Raw genomic sequence first — 25,386 nt, 5'->3', positions numbered from 1 at the left:
TTTAAAATTGATTAAACATTTTTGACTGCTTAATATGGTAGTAGCTATATCATCGATAGCTTTAATTAGAATAAGTATGTGTTAAATTACCTAAAAATATGAAACTCAGGTTATGGAATGAGCTCCCTGCCGAGATTTTCCCAAGAAACATGAGGTTCTTCAAAGGGGAGTAAAGAGGTTTCTTCAGGGTCGGCAACGCACGCGTAATACCTCTGGTATTGCAGGCGTTCATAGGCTACGGTAACCGCTTACGATCAGGTAGTTCGTATGCTTGTTTGCCACCTCAGTGGTTAAAAAAAAACTATATTTCATTCTACTACTATACTTGGAATATTACATTTTATTCAACCTTTTGAGCGTGGTTGAGTAACAATCATGTAAACATCCAAACATCTTGATAAACTTTCGCATTCATTCAGTAGAAAGAAAGTACTCGTACGATTAGATGCAATTTCTGACCCTCAAAAGTGGTTTGTAATTTCGTACAAATATTAAGCAAATTTTATTAAATTGTAAATTAATAATGTTGAAGATGTTAGTCGCTTTAGAGATGTTCACATTTTATATTGACCCGAAGACGAACAAACTCCGACAAAACCTCATTCCGGTAATTTGCTGATCCAATTACACTACAAATATCTTTAATTTAAAGAACTGCGGGTCTACCATTAGATGAAATTCCGAAATTTCGGACCCAATTTCGTGTTTTTGTTTATACCAAAATCGGACCAATAAATGGAGTTTAACATTTCGTTCATCATACATCTTATCATAAAAGTCCAAAGGAATAATATTTTAACATTTTTAATATTTTCCAACTCCATGTATTATGTAATTTTGACATCAAATTTGTGTTTCGTTTGGCTCCGAAATTTCGGAAAACATTTCATGGTAGGCCCTCAGAACTAAATTATTTTCATTGTGTCGTATTATCTATCTTACTAGTTACAAGGACTAGCAAACATTCTATTTATAACTACGGGCCTGGCCCAGTCAAATTTACGAATAAATTGTTCTGTATAGCCAATGAAATTGGTCTGCAGCGCTTAGAATTCAGAGCGGGATAATTTGCAATTTATAAACATAGTTTCAGAAACTGCGGTAACTAGTTTTCGGTGTCACATAAAAAAAAACGACTATTTATGAGTTGATAAAGAATATAAAGTGTATAAGAATTGTGTATAATGATTTTAAGCGATTATTTAATTAAGACAAGTCTCCCCCACCTACATAAAAGTCCGATATTAATGTTTTGCCAAAGCAACTTGGTAGAGGAATTAAATTCGAGATTTTTCTAACGCTAGCGGATCCTTCATTCCCTTCTTACGACAGTCTGGGGAATACTGCAGAGATGAAAAGGTTTACTGACTTGTAATACGAGCGTGTGCTTATTCGATAACGACAGCACCGCGACATCGTTTTAGCATTATACATTTCCAAAACATGCATACATATCTGAATTCAATGATTCACCCAAGCGTGCTAAGAGCTGTGTGTTGTCATGTCACTCTTGTTACACAGAAATTCTCGTGTGCACATCATCCATTATGTATTCAGGCGTATGTTTGTTTAAAATAATTAGTTTATCAATGTACATATTTGTCATGTAAACAACTTTAATGTCACAAAATAAATAAACTTTGGTGCGCCCGTCAACTGAGATGCATAAACAGAATTGAATCTGTGAATTCTATCAAATTAAAGAACCTTTGTCGGTGTACCCTGGTTCATAAGATGCAAGATATCGGAACATTAAGATATCGGATATTATTCCCAACCTTCGGAATATGTTATCGCAACTTATTTAGAATTCCATAACATCTTGTAAGGAGCCACAGCTGTCGAGATACAGTTTGGCAATTTAACATTAGAAGTAGGAGTTGTCGCTTGCGAAAAATATTTTATTTTTAGTAGCTGTATCCCGCGTCTTCGCTCGCGTGAATCAGTAGACAAAGTAGCTTATTTGCTAAGATATCTTAGTTATATAACTCACTTATGTAGCAAATTTATATTATACTGTATTTTTTGCGTGAAAGAGTAAAGACTAAGAGTAAAGTATCCATCCATCCATCTTTACAAAACTTCGCATTCACGTATAATATTAAATAGGATAACGCCACTAATTACTCTGTATTATTAACATGTAACCTATTTTCCATTGTATACAACATTACTTAATAAAACATTCCTTGTATGCTGACAGTGTTCAATTTATGTTATCAAATTCCTAAATACTAGGAATCAGCGGTTCTTATCTTTAGCTGGAAATTGCGATGTCAGCCATTATCCATGAAGACGAACGCAATTACGTTTTCGTTTATAGTTCCAACAATATGTACAGAGTGATTTCATATTAAATATTCAAATCTGCAATCTCTTGTCAAAGTCTGAAAGTATAGACATATATCATCAACATCATCATTATCATATCATTATATAAGACTTCTCTTGGCGGGTTTTGTCAGTAGTTCCCATGCTTGACAGGTGTATTGGCAACCGCAGTTAGGCTTTAGAGATGTTTTAAGAGGGATGCTGCTGCCCATCCCTCGCCTTCCCTTAGTCGGCTCTTACGACATTCACGGGAAAGGAAGGCGATAGCCTATTCTATACCGGGACTACACGGCGATCGTATCAATATAATGAGGCCTATAAAATCAAAGACAGCTAAATCCAATACTGTCAAATGGTCAGGAAACTAAAAAAAAACTAATATTTTGTTAAGAATATGGAACGATATTCTATATTTTAAAATAGATTGAAGAAAATTAGTAATATTTTGAATTTTAATTAATAAAACTTTTAATTCGAAGAAATAACTGAATACAGAGTAAAAATGAAATTGATTTTATTGCGTTTAGTTGCCTTTGATTTTATTACCTCATATATAGTAAATATAAAGTAAATAAATACTATATTAGATCATCACGTTGATCTAAGTACATATAAATATACATATAAGAACAAATCCTTAAATACATGATAAATCTTGAGAGAGATTGATACATAGTACTAGTAAAAACATTTATCACAGAGGATGACATGGTAAATAAATAGGCGAGTAGATTCGAGTGTAACGAACTCGACTTCGGCATGACTCGACTAAAGTCTATTGAAAAGCTAATGAATTGCAAGGTTCCTCACTTATCGTATGATAGTGAAGCATAGATATACATCCTGTGCAGGATTTAGACGACGCTCGTCTTATGAATCGTCTTCGAATCCTTATTGATATTATTAGTTTTTTGTTACCTTATAGCGCCTTCAAAGATTAACCAATTATTACCAAAGAGAGACTGTACAAAAGTCGTTTGCATGGGTACCTCTGTTCTATTCGTGTTTCTACCGTGAAGCAGATGTGTTTGCATGGCTGTGTTTCGGTTTGAATGGTGGGATATGGCAGTGAATTTACAGGGCACAGAGGAATAACGTCTGAGTTCTTAAGAATGGCAACGCATGGGAAGTTTCATGGGCGAAACATTATCCTCTTTTATGACCATGGTACTGCTCATGTCTATAGGTGACGGTTACCACTTTCCATCATGTGGGCCGTCAGCTTGTTTGCCATTCTAAGTTGCATAAAAAAATGCTACTAGCATTAAGTGCATTATATTTTATTTGGACAACAAAGTTATTTAAATAAATAAATAAAGCAAATAATCCCGGAAAATTAAGAAGGAATTAGGGAGTGACGAGTTCGTTACCCTGGGAAAACGTTTATATCGATCGATACACGAATATTGAGTACTGGGAGAGCATGATTCACAAAATATCATCCTTATTTTGAAGACACCACGCCGGCATACACAGACCAACAGTGTATGCCGGCTGCAAACCCAGCGACCCGGAGGTCGTCTGGGTCGTAATGGGGTACGCCCCGAGGCCCCTACCTCGCCCGCCTACACATCATCTGGCGGGCAAAGAGAAGACCCTGTTGTTGTTGTTGTTGTCCTTATTATCGTTTTTAATAAATAATTGCTGCAGTAACAAATTTTTTGCAAGTCTGCGAGAAAAACATACTATACTTAGTTATGTAACAAAAATAAAAAAATAATATTTGTGATGTTTCAAAAATTGGATGTTTCCAAGTAGTCCAGTGTAACAAAAACTAGTCTAGACAAAGCTTTACGTATTATTATGTTCACGAGTCTAGACTGGAACTAAATCGATGGGGATCTTGAATGTTAATCGTATATATGAGTTTTTGTATGTATCTGTATGCGAACTATGCGATGTGTGGATATGACTTGCGGTGGGAAGGGGGGAGGGGGAGAAGTAGAGTTTTTACTGCAATCATATTGGGGCCGAATCGAAATCGCATCAAGCATACGTCAAATATAATGTATATAATGGGCATAAGTTTCCCCCATAAGGGGGGGGAGGGGGGGGGGGGCAGTAGTTGCCACCTTAGTAATATTTTAGGAGAGACGCTGCTACACATCCCTCGACCATTAATTTCCTTTAGTCGTCTCTTACGACTGAAAGAAAGGGAATGTAATGTAAGGTGACGTCCATTTGCTGTAATTTCTATTCCATTAAATCTCAGTGTTAAACTGGAGTCACTTCAATAAGAGAAGAAAGAGTGCATGTCTGCCATAACGTACTGGTGAATACGTAATAAAACATAAACCGACAATGTATGTGAGACTTTTTTTTTTAATGAAATGTAAATGGAATGGCCATAACGTTAGCGTTATCAGCTTAAGCTGGCGGGGTACCAGTAAGAGATGAAAGGTCAGGATGCAGGCTGAACAGTTGACCTATTCTGACTAATTTAGCAGGAATTAATCACGATGGTTGGGGGGAGGGGAAAGATTGTTAGTAATGGTAACTAAGGACCCAATTGATAGCAATATATCCAACCAGGTCGATCTCCACGTGGTCTTCCCTGGAGACCATCATGCTGAATTCTAAGTGTATTCATCACGATGAGCTAACTGACCTGTCTTCATTCTCACTTATCATCTCTCACTGGTGCCCCACCGGTATATACCGTTAGCACGGGCTGGGTCTACCCCATTTCGTTGCCATCCATTAAATATGTATGTACTAATGAATAAATAAATTATATGAACAAATAAGTACAAACTGTCACAATAGGTATGCAAATTATACTACGTAGGTAGGTAGGTAGGTCGGGGAGTTCATTTGACAGTGATACTACGTTAAAGTAAATAATTGTATGCCATAATTAATGAATATTTGAGCATTCATTTATAATACAAACGATTCATTTCAATAAATTAAGCATAACATTACAAATTTTACTAATTCTACATTTACTTAATTAAAATATGCTATATACCTAATTGAAAACAAATTGGTCTACTTATACATCCAATGTTACTATAGTTCTTTTTTTTTATGCAACTTAGAATAGTAAACAAGCTGACGGTCCACTGATGGAAAATGGTAACCGTCGCATATAAACATGAGCAGTACCATGGACAAAACAGAGTATACTGTTTCGCCCATGATACCCCCCCCCCCCTGCGTTGCCATTCTCTAGGGTTCCGGTTTTATTTCTCTGTACAGTTTAGATACCTATTTTTTTATTGTAGTATATATTTATTTATTTATTCAAAGCACAAAATACATTGTATAGGATTAATACTACATAACACCACTATAAAAATTAAATAATTATATATGGAATGCCGTGTAGTCCCGGTATAGAATAGGTCACCCCTTTTTTTGGAGGGCGAGGGATGGGCAACATCTCCAAAGCTTAACTGCGGTTGCCAATACGCCTGCCTAGCGTGGCAACTATGAAAAAACCCCCAAGGGGAAGACTTATGTTCAGCAGTGGACAGTTAAAGGCTAAAATAATGATGGTGATGATATATGGAATTAAATAGACACATAAATATAATACTAAAACTCATAGGCAGAAACAGCTAAATGACCTACGCCAAAACTACGAATGTGCACAATCCAACGAGAGAAAGGCGTTATTACCACAGTCGATTAAGGCAAGCCAGTTACATTTTAGTTGCGGGTCGCGGATCGCGGTGTCTGGAGCCTTGAATGCGCACATTGTTTCGTTTGAAGGGTAAGATAATACAGGCCGGAGGGGGGGGGGGGGGGGAAGGAATTGTTAGTAATGGGAATTAGTAGCCCCATTGCTAGCAATATACTATATTAGGTCGACCTCCTAGTGGTTCCCTCTGGAAACCATTATGATTAATTTAGTGTTAGATTCGTCATGGTGGGCTAACTGATCTGCTTCATCCTCACCTATCATGCCTCACTGGTGCCCCGCCATTGTATACCGATAGCGCAGGCGGGGTTACCAATCCATTATTATCCATTAAAAAACAACAGGCGGGTGCAATCACATATAATTCTATGGCAATCCATGAGGTGCCTAAGGCAATATAGTATAAAGGAATAGCTAGGCCTATTCAGACATACTGCGTTCAATTACATCAGCATTTCTGTGTAGATATTCATTATTTATTTTAAGTACTATTAGTTAATCGTATTCATGAACCATATTGTTTCTGTGTTCGCTCAGACACTCCTGTCGTCACATGTCATGCTATAATAATAATAATAAAAAAATGATCGATAGAGTTTAGTGAAATATTGGTTACATGGAAAATGTGACCATTATGGAATTATGTAACGATTGAAACCGCCTTTTTTTGCAGATAAAAAATTTACGTGTTGCGAAGCAATCTACTTGTAATTTTTTATGCAACTTAAAATGGTAAACAAGTTAACGGCCCATCATAAAATGATGGTTTTTGCACCATGCCAAAACAACCATACAAATAGAGTGACGGGCAAAATATAAAAAAATACGGTTTTGGCTTCTAATGTAATATATACATATGTATAATAATATATATTTTTTATTACAACTAACTACGATCCATTTCTGTTAGTAACATTGACATAAACTGCATTAGCAAAAACATAACAAATCATTTTATGGCCTCTATAATAATTTTGACTCACAATGAGAAGGTCGGGCTATCATACTTATTACACGATTCCTTCAGAACGCCGTTACTGCTGCCACGCACAGTAGATGTAACAGAAACGCGATCCGTTTGCATCTGATGGCATACAAATCACCTGTTGATGCTGCTGTACACATTATGAATGCACTACCAAAACGTGACAATTGTAACAACACTCTGAAAATTGTATTAAAACCCCTGACATAATTTTTTTAATATCTTTATTTATTCATTCATTAGTACATATATGTACATGGCGGACTTAACGCTAAAAGCATTTTCTCCCATTCAACCATAGGGAAGTGTCAGAATACTCGAATGCGGTACTAGTAATTATTGATATACATACATACTAAAATTACATATATAAATGAATAAATATATATAAATAACAAATATACTTACACATATATAAAATATACTATATTATACACGAAATTGAGAATAATATAAAGTAAATATTGCTCGGATAAATTGAAAAAGTGAGTATGAACTTTTTTTTAAAGACGGTTTATTCGGGAGTCTCTTAATTAAACTCTTGATCTTTCATGTACAGATATCGTTCAATTACAATTTTATTATGTTACAAATGAACACGTAGATCGACCGGCATCACTTGAAAGTGGCTTTCGATTACAACGCGTGTAAATCAATGTTAATATTCCTCATTAAGGATAAAACAGAATGGGTTTCCCGTATACGGACACTACAATTAAATATAGTTGGTACATAACAACATGTAGCCTTGCCACACTTGGATATAAATAACTCGCGACGGATCAATGTATCGTACGATATTAATTATCACACAAAATATCATTAGTATGCCGATTATTGTGAATTGATTAAAAACTTCCGCAAAAATTAATTGTCATTGCGGTTGTATTTTAATTATTCACGGTATAGGATATTAATATACGAGAAGTTAATGTACTAATTAAATATTTTTATCAATAAAAAAAGCCACTCGACAACATATTAATATTATTCAACGCAAATTGTCAAAAAAAAAAAAATTATCACAGTCAATTTGGAGGTAACGCAAATATCGTACATACAAACAAGTGAAATACATGTAAATAAAATGAGACTGGCTAAAAACCAGCGCTGTGCAGCTGTACACATTGCACTGGGACACTCGTAGCATCAGCTGAGACAGTTCCTTTTGCCTAATATGAGACACTTCTTATATATGAATTATTTTTGTATTTTCTGTTGTTTTTCTGTTTTTCTGGCAATAAATATTTTCTTTTCTATTCTAACTTTAGGAATTTCTTTTTTATTTAAGACGTTAACTAAACAGATATACAAATATATAATAAATGACTAGTACATATAAGAATAAGTTTAAAACTAATCTGTAGTTTTGATACCATTTCAAAAAAGATTCTCAATTTGTATATATTTTGTGTGGTTACATACAAGAAGCAATTACATCGCCAGTTCTGTGTCGATTTTGTTAATTCTTTTTGCTATCGACAGGGTTTACTCCCTTGTTGGTGCCATATTAATATGAATAGTTGTGGCGATTTGAAACTGCCATAGTTCCGTCAAAGTCTACCAGTGAACACTTATTTCCAAATGCAAAATTAAGATATTTTCTATCGCAACATCTAGTTGTTCAAAAGTGTTTTGTATTTGCTGTTTTTTGCGTAACAAAATATAATTTTAAATATATCTGATAAAATAAGATGACTATATAATCGTTAAGATAAGATAAATCTTCTTTCGTAAACAACTAATTAGTTGTTTACGAAATTAATTAATAAAAGATACAAACAATGATTATAAGTGTACAAAGCCTTTTACAGTACGTGTAGGCTTCACTCGCTTACAAACATTCATGCGTAAAAAATTACTCTCCGGGAGTAAGCAAACATCCTACTTATCATAGATGTTGTGACTTTACATGCACAGTATATCAATAGAATTACATAATACCATATATATAAAACCGTGGGCCAACAGACACATTGTCTAGAGATAAAACAACCGGCTTGTTATTCTTTGTGGATGATAAATTACTTATTACTTTCGAGGTCTCATTCTATAAGGCCGAGTGGTACGACCGAAAAGGAAAAACAACTATAAAGGGCTGTACATCGATCAATCCATCCTTACTAATATAATAAATATGAAAGCGAGTTTGTTACTACGGCTTCAAATGATTGTTACGAAATTTGGTATGTGCGTAGTATTTAAACTTTAGAAGGATATTTAGCTGCATTTTGCAGAGAAGTATTATGTCTATGGTTCTAAAAGGCTACAATAAAATTCCAGAGCAATACAAATGTTTAAACATAAATTTGTTCAAGAAAATTTTTAAAAAATGTTAATTGACAAATGAAATGAATTTTTAAATGACATATTTTAATAAAATATACTTATATTTATAATTATACAGATATTACTCTCTATTTAAATATGTTTTAAATTTTTTAACTTTTACAACTAATAATTAAATTTATGACATCATATAATTTGCAATATTTCTTTTTGTAATGCTACAGTTCGCCTAATAAAAAAATTGAATGCTAATCTTGGCAAAACATGTTATAACTACAACATAAAATACACAATATGTTAGATACACACACATGTTTATGTACCTAAATAATTTTATCTTTATCTTTGTTCCTCGTACCAGAATATATTGACCGACTGGGATAAAAAATACCCTATGTTTATCTAAAATACATGTTAAGCTGTTAATCATTAAAAGACAACAAACAAATAGACACTAATAATATTGCTAAAATAGGTCTAGTAAGGAAGTAACATCCTTTCCTGTGGGTGTCGTAAAAATCGACTAAGGGCGAGGGATGAGTAGCAGCGTCCCTATTAAAACATCTCTAAAGCAACTACTGGCAAAACCCCCCAAGGGGGAAACTTATGTTCAGCTGTGGACAGTTAAAGGCTGATATGATGAAAGAAGTAAGGATTTATTTATTTATTTTATTTATTTATTTATTTTGTGATACATAGGTAACAATGGATGGTAAAACAATATAAGTCCTCTATAATCAACCCCATCTATCGAGGTATACAAATTTACAATTATATAGGAAAACATTTATATTATATAAAAAGAAAAATCAGCAATGTCACATTTATATAAAAAGAAAAATCAGCAATGTCACATTTATATAAAAAGAAAAATCAGCAATGTCACATTTATATAAAAAGAAAAATCAGCAATGTCACATTTATATAAAAAGAAAAATCAGCAATGAATCCAAAATTTAAAAAAGTGCCAATAATTAGCAATATTAAAACACCAGTTTCTTTTATATTGAAGCATGTGGGCGGGGCGTGACGTAGTTTGCATAATAAATTGAACATATGTTACATTCGTATCTAATCAGTAATTGAGTGTAGAGCATTATCAATTTGCAGGCGTAATTGCAGCCTCCTGTGAATACACAATGCAACAGCACACATATACAACACTGCATTCTGTGAAAGGAAATGTAGTACGATAAAATTCACCGATACAGAAATTGTTCAGGTTTGTATAAATTGAATGTAAAATACGCCAAATGCGATTGTAATATAATAGTATGTAGGTACTTTCCTATATAACAAAGATAACAATAAAAAAATACACGATTCGCGTGATAATAACTAAATGACCAGCAATATAAATACATACTTATAACACAGCGGTGCCACACGCGCGTTTCCGACCTTTTTGATAGGAGAAACAGTAATTTCATTGTCATATCTTTACCTTTCAAATACTTCAAATGTGAGCAAAATGCACCTGAGTATTTAGGAATGGCAACGCATGGGAAGTATTATGGGCGAAACAATATATTCTATTATGTCCATGATACTGCTCATGTCTATAGGCGACGGTTACCATTTTCAATCAGGTGAGCCGTCAGCTTGTTTGCCATTCTAAGTTGCATAAATAAAAAGGTATAATGTAATGTTGATGACTGGTGTTTAGTGGTTACCGCATCAAAACCTATAAATCAAATCATTTAGAGTTTCTAATTCGTTAAATATGTTATTAATATAAATATCATTATAAATTCGTTTAATCTATCTCGGTTAACGTAAAGTGTGTGGTTTTTGGCCTGATAAAATTGTTGCAAGGGTCTCTCACCAACAAGGATATAGTCTGCTATTACCACACTGATCAGGTCAGCTTGGTGCAAAGTTTAATCACGATTTTCTTTCTCACGATTTACTTATTTACCTAATCAGAAAAGAGTCCGCTGAACTTCGATGTAATAACATTTTCTAGGATCCAATTGGTGGACGCTACCACTACGCAACGCACGTGGTCTGCATAACGTCCTAAACCTATTAGTATTCCTAGAGAGCCTAAACAAAAGTTAGGAGTGTCGTAATGTAACATTGGTAATACATGTTATTTGCATGCCACTCAATGTGTTCAGTAGAAAGTGTTAACATCACATGTGACAACTTAACAAGTGTCAAAACGTGACTCAAGTGAAGACTTCTCCAATGAACAATGTAAATACACAATATTTTTAAAAGATTCTAACCCCGCCAGTGTTGTAACTTTAGCGCGTTACCTTTGAGTACCTTTGAGGTGAAGATAAATTCAGGTTAGTTGAGCTATCGTGACAAATTCAGCAGATATAGCCCAAGATGATTTACAGGAGGCACGTCGTAGGAGTCAAACACAAGATACATAGCAAGCAATGAGGCCATTTCCTAACCGACCTGATTTCATTTTATTTTTAAAGATTTGCACTAGGAGGCTGACATTGCTGGATCTTCATGGCAACACAATAAGATAGACACTGGCAGACAGGCGGCTTAAAAAAATACGCATCCAATATGTTTTAGTGATGGTAACACATTCATTGTATTCTTACTTTGTCATCACGTCTAGTTTTGGAAGAAAAGTCAATAAATCTTTAAATTTAAAATCACAATGTTATCCATAAAGTTGGGACTTTTACGATTTACTTTATTACGTCTACTTAATAGTTTTATTTTTTCGCCAAACAACCCTTTTACGAGTTCGCACTTGCCAAGTTTCATTATATTTAGGAACAAAACTGATCATGTTTCCGTTACAACGATGTTTAGATGCTTGTAATGAAACTCATGTCGTTGGCCGAAATAAAAAATGGACAGTACTGAGCGGACTCCCGAGGTTATTAAAATTTAAACGATTTTTTACAGTATTTCAAATAGACGCTGTAAAATAGATGGGTGCGAATTCAAATCCGTTTCACTACGATTTGTTTTTCAATAATGCGATATTCATAAATAATTTAAATTGTTGGTGTCATGGCTCGACGAGACGCTTGACCCACAAGGAGGAATAATGGAATAAATAAACTGTTTGTAAGAAAGAAAGAAAATAAAGTGTGGATACTGTAACTGTTATGATGGTATGGAATTATTTAAATTTATCTATGACGTGGTTGGGGGGCCTTATATTTTAAATTTTATGATCTGATACTGCCCACCACCAAGGTTTGTATTCACACAAATTCATTATTTATATACTGAAACTTTTTGAAAAAAGTAACAGTTTCTTGTCCATTTTTCTTAGCTGAAATTGGGCTCCGAATGGCTGGTGGTGACAAAAGAACAATTCAAAACGGTTTAAATGTAGGTTTACGTGAACAAAAGTATTTCTTTATTTCTTTCTTTCTTATAAACAAGACTGTAGATAAACAGGATAAAAGAGATGAAAAACATCACTGCTTAGAATAATTTAAAATTGCTGTCAGTCGAAATAATTGGCAATGAATTTTGATAAAGTGTCTGCACAATAGATCTAGACGGTTGCTAGCTGTAGGTTCGTCTGAGATAGCTCAAACTTCAAGAAATAATTTATATTTGATACACTAAAAACTTAGGTACCTAGCCCTAACAACTTTGGGAGGAAACGATTGTTAGCAATGCGAATTACCACTCCCATTGCTAACAGGTCGACCTCCCCATGGTCACCCCTAGAAACCATCGTTCTGAATTCCAAGTGTATTCATCACGATGGGCTAACTGACCTGCTTTTTCATTCTCATTTATCATCTCTTACTAGTGCCCCACCAGCGTATATCGTTAGCGAAGGCGGAGTTACCAATCCATTATCATCCATTAAAAAAAACCCTAACAGCTTATACTCTTACCTCTTCATCTTCAGCTATGCATTCCACGGCGGCCTGCTGCCTGCTTTGTGACTGTTCCACGTTAGACTTCACCTGCCTCTCTTGACCTTGGTCTAGCACTGTAACAACGAAAAAACAACCATTTACTACGTGGCATAAGGTCGAGTCATAATGTCAAGAATTTCTGCTAAAAACAAATTTTTGTTTACCAACTTCAAATATTTCTTTTTTTTTTTTTGTTGTAGTCCTGTATTCTTTGTACAATTTGTAAAGATATTTCGATAACTTTTTTGGAAAGTAAAGTATTCGAAGTGTTAAAGGTAAGTATTAATTTTGAAAAAAGTTATTCTGCGTTTTCTTTAATATATTTTTTATATTTTGAGATTGATGAGATGACATTTGTTTGTATCGGCCTTTAACTGTCCACTGCTGATCATAGCCTCCCTTATAAGGGAGATTGTTTCTAGTAGTAACCGCGCTTGGCTTGGCAACCGCAGTTTACCTTTTGGTAATATTTTAAAAGGGACGCTGCTGCCCATCCCTCGACCATAAGTTCCTATAGTTACCTCTTACAACATCCACTGGAAAGGAAGGAGTAACCTAATCTATGCCGGGACCTACACAGCTGAGACGAACGATCTAAATGAAGTCCAAGCAAACACCAGAGGGAGACTTTGTACAAAAGTCGTTTGCTTGGGCACCTCTGTCCTATTCGTGTTTCTATCGTGAAGCAGTTGTGTTTGCATGGCTATATTTTGGTTTGAAGGGTGAGATATGACAGTGAATTTACAGGGTACAGAGAAATAATACCCGAGTCCTTAGGAATGGCGACGCATGGGGGGTATCATGAGCGAAACAGTATACTCTGTTATGTCCATGCTCATAGCTATAGGCGACGGTTACCACTTTCCATACGATGGGCCGTCAGATTGTTTGCCATTCTAAGTTGCATAGAAAAAAACACACAAGCAGAATAAAACTGAGTGAATACTTGTATGCTAACAAGTAACGGTTTCTCCCAAGCGTGGTAAGAGGTAGATACACTACTGTATTTACTCATAATAGAATTTCAAAAGAATTTTTTTAGAAACCAAAGTAAGTATAAGATCATATTGCATTTAGTTTGTGTCCACCACAAAAGTGAAAATACAGCACTAATAATAATGAAATAGGTATACATAGGTAAAACTAAATTGTTAAGTTTTTTAAAGGAGTGTTTATTTATTTATACTTTTGCACACATTAAGATATGTCTACGGATCGCACTTAATGTCTGATGACATTCTCTACCAGTCAACCTTTACGTTAAGAGTAAGTGGCGATGCATAAGTGTAACAAAATTAATTTGTAAAGGAAATAAATATTTCGATAGACATCAACATTAATACATTGTAAAATGAATTAACATACATACATACATATTGAGAATAGTTACAAAAAAATATACATACATAAATCACATATAATACAATACATACTATATGTATTACACATTAATATAATAAATATATAAGTAATGGCTAATCATAAAATAGTTTAGAGTATTCTATTAGTAAAATTGAACTTTTTTACCAAAATAATATAATTCGAAAAACGCAAAAACATTTTGTTTTTTCTATACTAACAAGATGTATCTAGCTAAGTTAGTATGGGAGACTTAAAATATTGCGTCATTTTTTAATCATGACATTTCTATGCTAATAATATTCTATAACATGGGTAGATTTTTAGTTCTATGTAGGGCTAACTACTTCTGTTTCTTCCTGTATGCGTGATATAGAAAAATTACAAGTTTCGCGCCGTCACCCATTACGTGGACCACCATTAATCACAAGAACTTAATTAAACGCCTAAAATTGGCCATTCAGTCAGCCTGATTGCCTGTCGTACATCAAGATGGCCGAGACGAAAAATCTACGCCTCGTATCTAGGTAAATAATCTTTATTTTTCTAATCAGATGAAGCACAAATTGCCGAGTGTCCTATTGATCTTTCGTAAAACAGTTAAATTGAAAGGACATTTGAAGTACTTAAGCTAGGGAAAATATTGGGTATTTATTTTATGGAACGGTTTAATTAATTGAATGTTTTTTTTTTTTAATTATTACTAACATACAAATACCTAAAAAAAATAAAAATAAATCATTCATTTGTCAAGATTGAAATCGAGACGAGATCGAGAAATTGAACTTTGCAGAGCAATACGAATATGCTGAACATATGCCTCCTCCATAAGGGGGGGTATTGTCAGTAGTTGCCACGTTTAGTAGGTGGATAGGCAACTGTAATTAGGTTTTTGGTGACGTTTCAAGTGGGACTTTGCTGTTAATATTCCTTAATTAAAAAGACTAACACACGAACAAATTTATGGTTTAAAGCTAATTTATTGATAACAATAATTAAGTGCCAATTGTGTAAATGTTACGTAATCTTATTATTAAGATAAAAAGCGATGAAAGTAATGTCACAAAAAGCCAATTGCTGATTATTATTTCTACCATTAACTGTCCACTGCTGAACATAAGCCTATGGGGTTATCCCCATAAGAAGAGTTTTGCTAGTAGTTGCCACGCTTGGCAGGTGAGCTGGCAACCGCAGTTAGACTGCCCATCCCTCGCCCTCCCTTAGTGACCTCTTACGACACTCACGGGAAAGGATGGGATGGTCCATTCTATGCCGGGGAACACGTCGAATGTTAATATTCCAAGTTAAATACCTACTTGTAAACTTTCTCCTTAGAATTTATTTACCATTCATTATCACAACGTAACAAAAGCAACGTTAATAAAATGTAGACTCAGGCAAATACTTTTATTTGCCGATATCTAATTCTTGTTAAGACTCAAATAACATCAATAAATATTATTATTTGGGTATTTATTAATTTGATGACATCATTTCTACATCACTACTACCAGAGGGAGACTTAAAAAAGTCCTTTGCTTGGGAGCCTCTGTCCCAATCCGTGTTTTATCCGTGAAGCAGTTGTGTTTGTATGGCTGTGTTTCGGTTTAAAGGGTGAGATTAGGCGTGGATTTACAGGATACAGAGGAATAATACCTGAGTCCTCAGGAATGGCAAAGCATGGGGGGATATCATGAGCGTACTCTGTTACGTCCATGGTACTGTTCATGTCTATAGACGACAATTACCACTTTCCATCAGGTGAGCTGTCAGCTTGTTTGCCATCCTAAGTTGTATAAAAAAGTGCTTTTTCAGCAGTCATGTTACCTGTTTATATTAATCAATACCACTGGTGCGGAAGAAATATCTTAATGTATATATAGCAATGTCAAAATCGGAATGAAACCTATTTATTTTATTATTATCCCTGTTTCTTATTATTTATCGAGTAAACAGGAAAGTCAATTTATACGCGGAGCTTAGTTATCTCTGCCAAAAATGTAACATTCGCAGAATAAACATTCAGTACCTACATATTACGAGTACTGTTTTTTTTTATGGTGAAAATGGAATAACAACCTCGCCTACGCTAACGAAATACGCTGTCAGGGCACTAGTGAAGGGTGGTAGATGAGAATGAAAACAGGTCAGTTAGCACATCATGATGAATTCATCAGGAATTAATCATAATAGTTTGGAGGGAAAGGGATTGTTAGTGATGGAGACTGAGAATCCCATTGCTAGCAATATACCCAACCAGGTCGACCTCCTCGCGGTTCCCCCTGAAAACTATCATGGTTAATTCCTGATTAATTCATCATGATGGGCTAACTGGCTTGTTTTCATTCTCATCTATCACACTTCACTGGTGCTCCGCCAGCGTATCCCGTTAGCGCAGGTGGAGTTACCATTCCAGTTTCACCCATCAAAAAAAAAACCATAATAGTTCTCCAGATCCCCAGAGGTGTTCGCGCGGAGGTCGATTTAATTAGGTAACCCTACCCCCCGTCCCTCCATGAGTATTGTTATGTGCCTACTGAAACAACACCCATGAAACCGAAACACAACCTAGCAAGTACAACTACTTCACAGAGAGGGAATAGGGATTGATAGTGTTAATGGATTCTAACAACCCCATTACTAGCAATACACCCTAACAGGTCGACCTCCACACAGTTCCCCTGGAAACCATCGTGGTTAATTCTTGTCAAATTCTTTACGATGGGCCGACTGACCTGCCTTCATCCTAACCTATCATCTATCACTGGTACCTTGCCAGCGTATACCGATGGCGCAGGCTAGTTGTCCATTCCATTTTCACCCATTAAAAACATGCTGCTTCACAGAAAAAACCGAGCTAAGGAGCAGGTCAGTTGACCCATCGTGAAAAATACACCTAGAATTCAGCACGAGGGTTTCCAGGTGGGACCGCGAGGAGGTCGATCTAACAGGCTATATTGCTAACATGGGATTAATGGGATTGGTACTTCGCTTTAATAACAACCGGGGCCTTCAGTGCAACGAAGCTACCCATGCAGACGACTTTTGTGTAAAGTCTCTCTCTAATTAAACTATATGTTAGTAGGCAAACCATGCAAGTGGACAAAATCATTTCTCAAAAAATAAAAAATTACTCGAATCTAACAATCTCATGAGACAACATGAAAATATGCCTTCTAAACAACAAAGATCACTGTCTAATCATTATGTAAACTCAGCGTTAGATGTGCTATGCTCTCATCTAAAGTGCACTCCTCTAAATTGTTAGTTACTTGTGACTCATACTTGCATTTATGTGTATGAGTGTATTTACCCCTAATACCTAAACCTCTGGCAACACGTTCAAGTGGAATTAAATTATTCGTCCAGAAACTTCCGATTTAAATTTTGACACAATTATAAAGAGATCAAACAATGAAAGTAATTCATTTAGATAAAAAGAACTCGTGAAAATCGACTCACAATTAACGAAGACACGCGTAACATACAGTTAAGAATATAGTCTAATTGATAATTCACCCTTTTTAACGTAGGTTGACAAAAATCACCAAAGGGAGACTTTGTATAAGTCGTTGGCTTGGGCGCCTTCGTCCCATTCGTGTTTCAACCGTGAAGCAATTGTGTTTACATGGCTGTTTCGGTTTGAAAGATGGGATATGGCAGTGAAGTGATTTACAGGAAACAGAGAATTAACTCAGGAATAGCAACGCATGGGGGTATCATTCATGGGCGAAACATGAAATGAACCCCTTCCGATAAGACTAGCTGCATCCAAATCAATTTCTAAAAAGTTATCAAAGCAGCATTTATTAAATAAGCAAAAACTTGGGTTGATCGCCTGGTAGCGACTGCTTTTAACATAATAATTATTGTGGTGAATTATTTATACTGTATGTTTAATTAATTAATGAAATATATTATTTATGCATCATTTATGTAAGTATGTATCTATATAATACTATTTTACCTTTGGCTGTTAAATTGGCTACACAGGTTAGACTCTAGGTTTGTTGTACGGGTCCGTGTACCCTAACTTCAGGCTGTAGCTGAAAATCAGTGCTTTGCTTTTAAGCAAAACTTTCACTGAGCTGTAGCCTATTTGAGTCACTGCGACACACTTGGTGAAAACATATTTTCATACTTTATTTTTTGTTTTTTATTTAAAAAAGTGTAAATAATCTGATTGTATAAACTCATTTGTTAATTTACGTGCAACATAAATGGATCAAATAAAGTGTTTATTTATCTATCTATACTCTGTTATATCATGCACATGTCTATAGGCAACAGTTACCACTTTCCATCAGTTGGGCCGTCAGCTTGTTTACCATTCTAAGTTGCAAAAAAAAAAAAAAATACGAAGACCGTTACTGCACAGAGAGATGCATTAGTAATAGGTACGCCTCAATCCGTATAATACGTCAGCCAATCAATATAATATAACTACGAGTATATAACTAGCGCATAACTATATAAATATTGCACTGAACTCTATAATTTATGGCGTTATGTTTGTTAAGGTTCACAAAGCAATATTCATACATAACGGGCCGACAGGGCTCATAGAGAAAGGTGCCGTGCTTATTATTGATGAATCGTAAAATATGATTTAGAGGAGACTTTGTAATTGAATTATTTGAAGAATATATTGGTTACAGTGAAATTACACGCTATAGACAGTACTTTATAATCCGTTTCCCTAGGCTCGTCAGTTTTTTTTTCTTTAATGTACAATTAGTATACGCTGACGGGACACCAGTGAGGGATGATAGATGAGTATGAAGGCAGGTAAGTTAACCCATCGTAACAAATTCAAGAATTAACTACGATAGTTTTTAGAGGGACCGCATGGAGGTCAAACTGATAGGGTATATAGCTAGCAATGGCGTTGTTAGAACCCATTGCTAACAATTCCTTTCCACCCGGCTCGTCAGGGTGTTGTTGTTCTGGTTCGAAAAGGAAATCAGTGCAATCAATGAAATCTTCAGGAATATGAACGCACCTGGGGTACCATGTGCATCGCATTGTATTCTGTGATGTACACAGATGTACTGTTTATGTTTAAAGGTGACGGTTATCACTTTCTATAATCGTAAATTCAAATACAAAACCACGTCCGCAAAGCCGTGTGTAACAAATAATACATTAATTAATTACTCTTTGCACTACAGCGTTCAACGACGACTAAAGAGTAATATTGCACTATATTCACATTGGTATTATATAGACTAAATATACATTAAATGTTTAGGGAAAAATATCAGTTACTCATAACTACGTGCCTTGCAATGGCTCCGAGAACAAATGCAAATTCTAGAGGCACATACACGGAAACGTGACATGATTGAAAACATAGGAGTAGGCACTGTAACAAGCAGCCAACAACACCATATATTTACCAAGGATATTAATAATAAAAAACTTATTATATAATGCTATACATATTCTAATAACAAACTGAGACAGCTCACCTCATGGCTAGCGATAACTGTGGCCTACAGACGTGAACAAACACGATTTATTTAAATCTTTATGGTACCAAAAATTAAAAATAAACAATGACATTTAAACAATTCAACTGAAATACAGTAGCATGAAGTACAGGTTAAAATATACATATAAAGGTACAAAAAGCCATTTTATCGCCAGGGCAATCTCTTACAGACAATCTTTGGTTAAAGGAGAACATATAGAAGTGGATAGGTGGCGCAAGAGTGTATTAATAATTTTTACGTATAATGCACACTATGAACACTACAGAATAATTAAATGCTGCTATATGATATTATTTTCCGTAAAGCTAGATGATAAAAAAGCAGCAAAAATGTGTGGGGTTACTGTTAATATTATAAATTTGTAAAAACATTTAGACGTTTGTTACTGAACCGATTTGAATGAAATTTGATAGACAAATATATCTCAGATGACACTTTATACAAAACTAACTAACTAACAAAATGGGCCTTATGTAGTCTAATTAAATAAATATTATTATTATTATATTATATCCTATTAAGATGGTAAAATACAGTTCACCTAAAACATATACACAATCGTTTTATATTTCAATAAAATAAATCCTAAGCACCGTTTGTTGTAATCAAGCTGAAAACTCTCTGGCTGTGGAGGAAAATAAAAACTGGGGCAATAAAAACCTAATTCAGGTTTATCGGAAACGAATCGAGCCTTCCGTAACTGGGTGGGTCTGTCCCAAAGGCCTAATGAGATGAAGGACACACGTTATGAGCCCATTCCATTCCAACAGCTACCACGTAAAAACTTGCAAAAAAGAATATGATTATGATGACCTTAACCCCACATGGGGTAGTCTTTTTATGACTTCTGAGTTAGCAGACAAGTCTCCTTTACTCGTGCCCAGCAATGGACGTTAATGGATTGCCATTGATGGTATGAATAAGTCGATTAATATCGATATAGTAAGGTCAGTGTAAATCAATAACGCAAATGAGGTTACCATTCAATTATCAACCATTAAAAAATACATTAAAACGTGCAATATCAATACAGAAAATTAGCAACAAGCTACTCCGTCGACAAATGGCGATACAGCCACGAAATTGGTGATCACTGATGATGAAAGCGCCATGCTTACTTAGAGGTTAATTGACTTGTCATGTCGTTAACGTCAGCATCAATGGCAATCAACACCTGTGCCAACACATACACTTTGATTTAATTCAAATGAGATTTACGTGTTTCAATGTTGCCAAGGGCCACGGTTCCGAAGGGACATACATTATTCATGTTTCTAACACACGTAAATCAACTGTAATAACGACGCGAATAAAGCTTATTTTTAATAATAAAACACGTTATTTTTATTCAATCGGGTTTTTTGCGTAACTAAAATAGCCTGGTAAATTCCATTTATTTTTACTTTAAACTTTTTAAAACCGTATTATAGTATCCAAACTTGCGGGAAAATGAAATAGCAAAACTGGACCTATTAATATGTCTATTTTTTTATCTAGTCATCACTCTGAGGCACAGTATCAAAACTTTTGAAAGGAACATGGATGCATTTTTTTAAGACGTAACAAAAGCATTAGGGTTTTCTCTTGCGAACGCTGAGGCTGTGGAAAGAGTGCCACAATTTTCCCTAGAGATTACAATATGGGGTTCTTCAATAAGGGTGTTTAGTACACCCTCCAGTTTTTTCAGGGTGGGCAATGCACGCATAACACCCTTAGTGTCACATGAATCCATAGGTTTCAGTAACCGTTTATCATCAAACGAGCTTTATGCTTATTTGCCAGCGTGGAAAAAAAATAAGAGTAAATCGCATGTCATTAAATTGAGTTGTAAAATACATACATATATAGATATATAAACACGGACCCCTAAAAAATCGTGTAAGTTATTTCCGAAACCCGCTGCCTACCAAACTAGGGCAATTCCGGAAAGGCCCAACGGCAGCTGTTACGACAAAATTATTCCTGACGATAACAATACGCGAACCTTGACCGGTTAGACATGTCACAACCCTAAAAAAAGCTGGACCCAAACTTCGCTTTCATTTTACATATTAGGTACCTACCCATCTAAGATCAATAATATCTACCTGATGAAATTAAAATCTTTAGCATCGTTTTAGATAAAGGAAACACTAGGTATCATGCCGTATAGGGAGGTCAAAAATATGGCATAGGATCGAGCTGGCTGGAAGAAAATACATGAATTAGTTGTACCGACAAGAAGAAACTCTTAAATGAAAAGAGAGAGCTTCGTTTTATGGAAGTGTTCTATTCATGGAAACTTAATGTTTTTTTTTTCAATTGTTTAGTACGAGGTCTGTCCGGAAAGTTCGTATAAAAGTGTTCTGGAATGCGAGAAAGAGGAGTGGGGAGGCCAGGTAAGCGCAGGACCCCTTCCTTATGTCCCTAACAATGCTTCAGTTCTGGTCTGACCGCCGTGCGGTGCGAACTGGCTTGTCACGCCATCTGTGAAGTTACCTCTTAACGAAACCCCGTCGGCATGGAGCCCGCTTCCGTTGAAGAGCAGCGCGTCGTAATCAAGTTTCTCTCGAAACTCGGCAAGAATGGCCGTGAAATTTTTGCCGATCTAATTCGATAAGACATCCGGGGAACCACGAACAAAAAAATCAAGAAAATCCCGCTCAAATGTCAAGACAATGTTGATTGTTTTTTTCGATGTTCGGGGGATTGTCCATCAAGAATTCGTCCCTCCAGGCCAGACAGTTGATGGAAAATTCTACGTCGATGTGCTCAGACGCCTCAAAGCTCGTGTGGCACGAGTTCGTCCAGAATTGGCGCGAGAGGGGCGTTGGATTCTTCACCACGACAATGCCCCTGCCCACACCTCTCTTGTTGTCCGTGAGTTTTTGAGTAAAAATTCCATTACGGTGACCGAACACCCCCCCTATTCGCCGGATTTGGCCCCGTGTGACTTCTTCTTGTTCCCAAAAACCAAATTGGTACTTCGGGGGCGGCATTTGGGGGACATAAATGAGATAAAAAAAAGCTACGACGGGGCAGCTGAGAAACCTACAACCAGAGGACTTTCAAGGAGCCTTCTCACAGTGGAAACGGCGTTGGCACAAGTGCATTATGTCACAGGGGGAGTACTTTGAAGGGGATAAAATTGATTTACCTGAATAATTGTAAAATAAAATTTTTAAAAAACTTTTATACGTACTTTCCGGACAAACCTCGTATAATTAAGATTAAGTTTCACAAAAAACTAATTTCAGAGATGTTTTCTCCCTCGAACACTTAGATTATGGAATGAGCTCTCTGCCAAGGTTTTCCCAAGATTACAGCATGGTTCTTCAAAAGGGGGGTAAAGAGGTTTCTTCAGGGTCGACAACGCGCGCGTAATACCCCTGGTATCATAGGTTACGGGAACCACTTACCATCAGGTGAGCCGTGTGCTTGTTTGCCACCTCAGCGGTATAAAAAAACCGACTTCAATTGTGGCAAAATCAATTATTTTGATTTAAAAACAGAACTACAGAATCGATTTTGTTGAATTATCTTAGATATCTTTTTAGATAAAAAAAAGAATTTTCCAAATCGATTTACTTTACAATTAATGTAGTTGTGAAGTAACAAATATATAAAAAAAAAAAATACAACCGAATTGATTCCATCTTGTTAAAGTCGGTTGAAAATAAAAACCACCTATTTTTTTAAATTATTACCTTAACAAAATCTCGTTTATCAAGGAAACTGTCACTTTAATTATAATATTACTATATTAATAATACTATACATTTAAATTTTTGTAAATTTAAGATTTGAAAACTCCATATGAAATGAGAAAAAAAAAACGATCCGTCAACCAATAGCAGGTTAATCTTTTTTTGGAACATTTTTTGTAATTACATACAGAGATACTCTTTATTGTTTCAGATAATAGATTACAATAGTAGACTTATCATAAATAAATATAAACAATTACAAGAAATGTTGACACTAAGAAAACAATGGGCGGCCTTATCGCTAGAAGCGATCTCTTCCAGACAACCTTAGGATGGAGAATAGTTTTTTTTTTTAATAAATGAAAATGGAAATGTAACCCCGCCTGCGCTATCGATATACGCTGGCGGGGCACTACTAAGACATGATAGGTGGGATAAAGGCAGATCTATAGGCCCATCGTGAATAATTCAATACGAATAAACCACGATGTTTTCCAAGGAAAACACGTGAAGGTCAACTTGACAGGGTTAACAACCCCATTACTATTAATGGGGTTGTTAGAACCCATTACTAACAATCCCTTTCCCCTTGGAGAGGAGTAGTTATAAATAGTTTGATCGGAAGCACGATGAAACTTGTGTTATTGTACTAGTCATTGTACTCTTCATCTCAACACATTATTATATGAGTTAGAACTCGTATAACTTCGGTTCGGTCGATTGTCATTTCGCAATCCCGGGAAAACCGAGTCTATTTATAGACGACGGAGTAATTTTGTTCGACTTTGAAAACAATAATAACTGTAGAAACAAAAAACATAACCGCCTTTCTTAACATCGTAAATGCTTAGAAGTATACTTAACGTTTCACATAAACGAGTTAAAGTTGTGTTATGAATCCATTCACCTTAATATGTCGTAAGTGCGCAAGCAAAAATGACATCTATTTAAATATTATGTGTGTGTGATTTAGTTTATCTCTAAGATTGATCTGCTATTTTTTGGCTGGAAAATAAAGCAAGAAATTTCTAGTAGGACGCAGGCAACAATTGTTGTTGTCCGCATGAAAGATCGTTGTTGTCCCCAAATTTGTTTTTAAGATAATCAGAATTTGGAAGAGATTTTTTTAAAACGATAAATTTATTTGTTTCTTACACACTTTACTAAAATTAATTAAAATGTGTATTTAATTAATTTTAGAAAGTACGTAAGATAGTGTAACAGAAAGATTAATACTATAGACAGGCCCCTGTGCTAGATATTTTTTAACATAACTTACTCGGCACCAAATTTAAGACACAATACTAAATGAAAGCTTTCTAAATATTAATATTATGTTGTAAGTAGACAATGTCGTCGCGAATAATTTGTGAGACGATTGCCAATAACACATACATAGATAATTATAGAATGCTTCCAATATAGAATAGCGTGCAGATATGTTTATAAAAATATAATAAGTGCCAAATATTCTTGCACGATTTGCCTGGTATGTTGTTATTTTAAACCGTCTTCAAAAAGAAGGGGGTTGTCAGTTCAGTTATAAATTTATTTGTAGAGATTGTTGGTAATGCGGACAATACAGTCCTATTTTTAGCAATATACCCTGTTAAGTAAATCTCTCCGTGCTGAATTCCAGATGTTTTTTTATGCAACTTAGAATGGCAAACAAGCTGACGGCCCACCTGATGGAAAGTGGTAACCGTCGCCTATAGACATGAGCAGTACCATGGAC

At 35.3% G+C, this 25,386-nt stretch overlaps 1 protein-coding gene across 1 annotated transcript in view; it reads right to left on the bottom strand.

The window, feature by feature from the left end:
* The window catches only part of LOC113518992 (E3 ubiquitin-protein ligase RNF19B-like), an 87,920-nt gene that overhangs the window by 12,838 nt on the left and 49,696 nt on the right, over window positions 1–25,386 (bottom strand). Inside the window, exon 2 of the mRNA XM_026904034.3 lies at window positions 13,088–13,185. Coding sequence (XP_026759835.2) covers window positions 13,088–13,185 — 98 coding nt within the window. The remainder of the gene's footprint in view (window positions 1–13,087; window positions 13,186–25,386) is intronic.

This window comes from Galleria mellonella, unplaced genomic scaffold (assembly GCF_026898425.1).
Source record: "Galleria mellonella isolate WM207_F2 unplaced genomic scaffold, CSIRO_AGI_GalMel_v1 utg44, whole genome shotgun sequence".
NCBI lineage: Eukaryota > Metazoa > Arthropoda > Insecta > Lepidoptera > Pyralidae > Galleria > Galleria mellonella.
The sequence above is the reverse complement of the archived record's forward strand: the minus strand, read 5'-3'. Positions and strand labels throughout refer to the sequence as shown.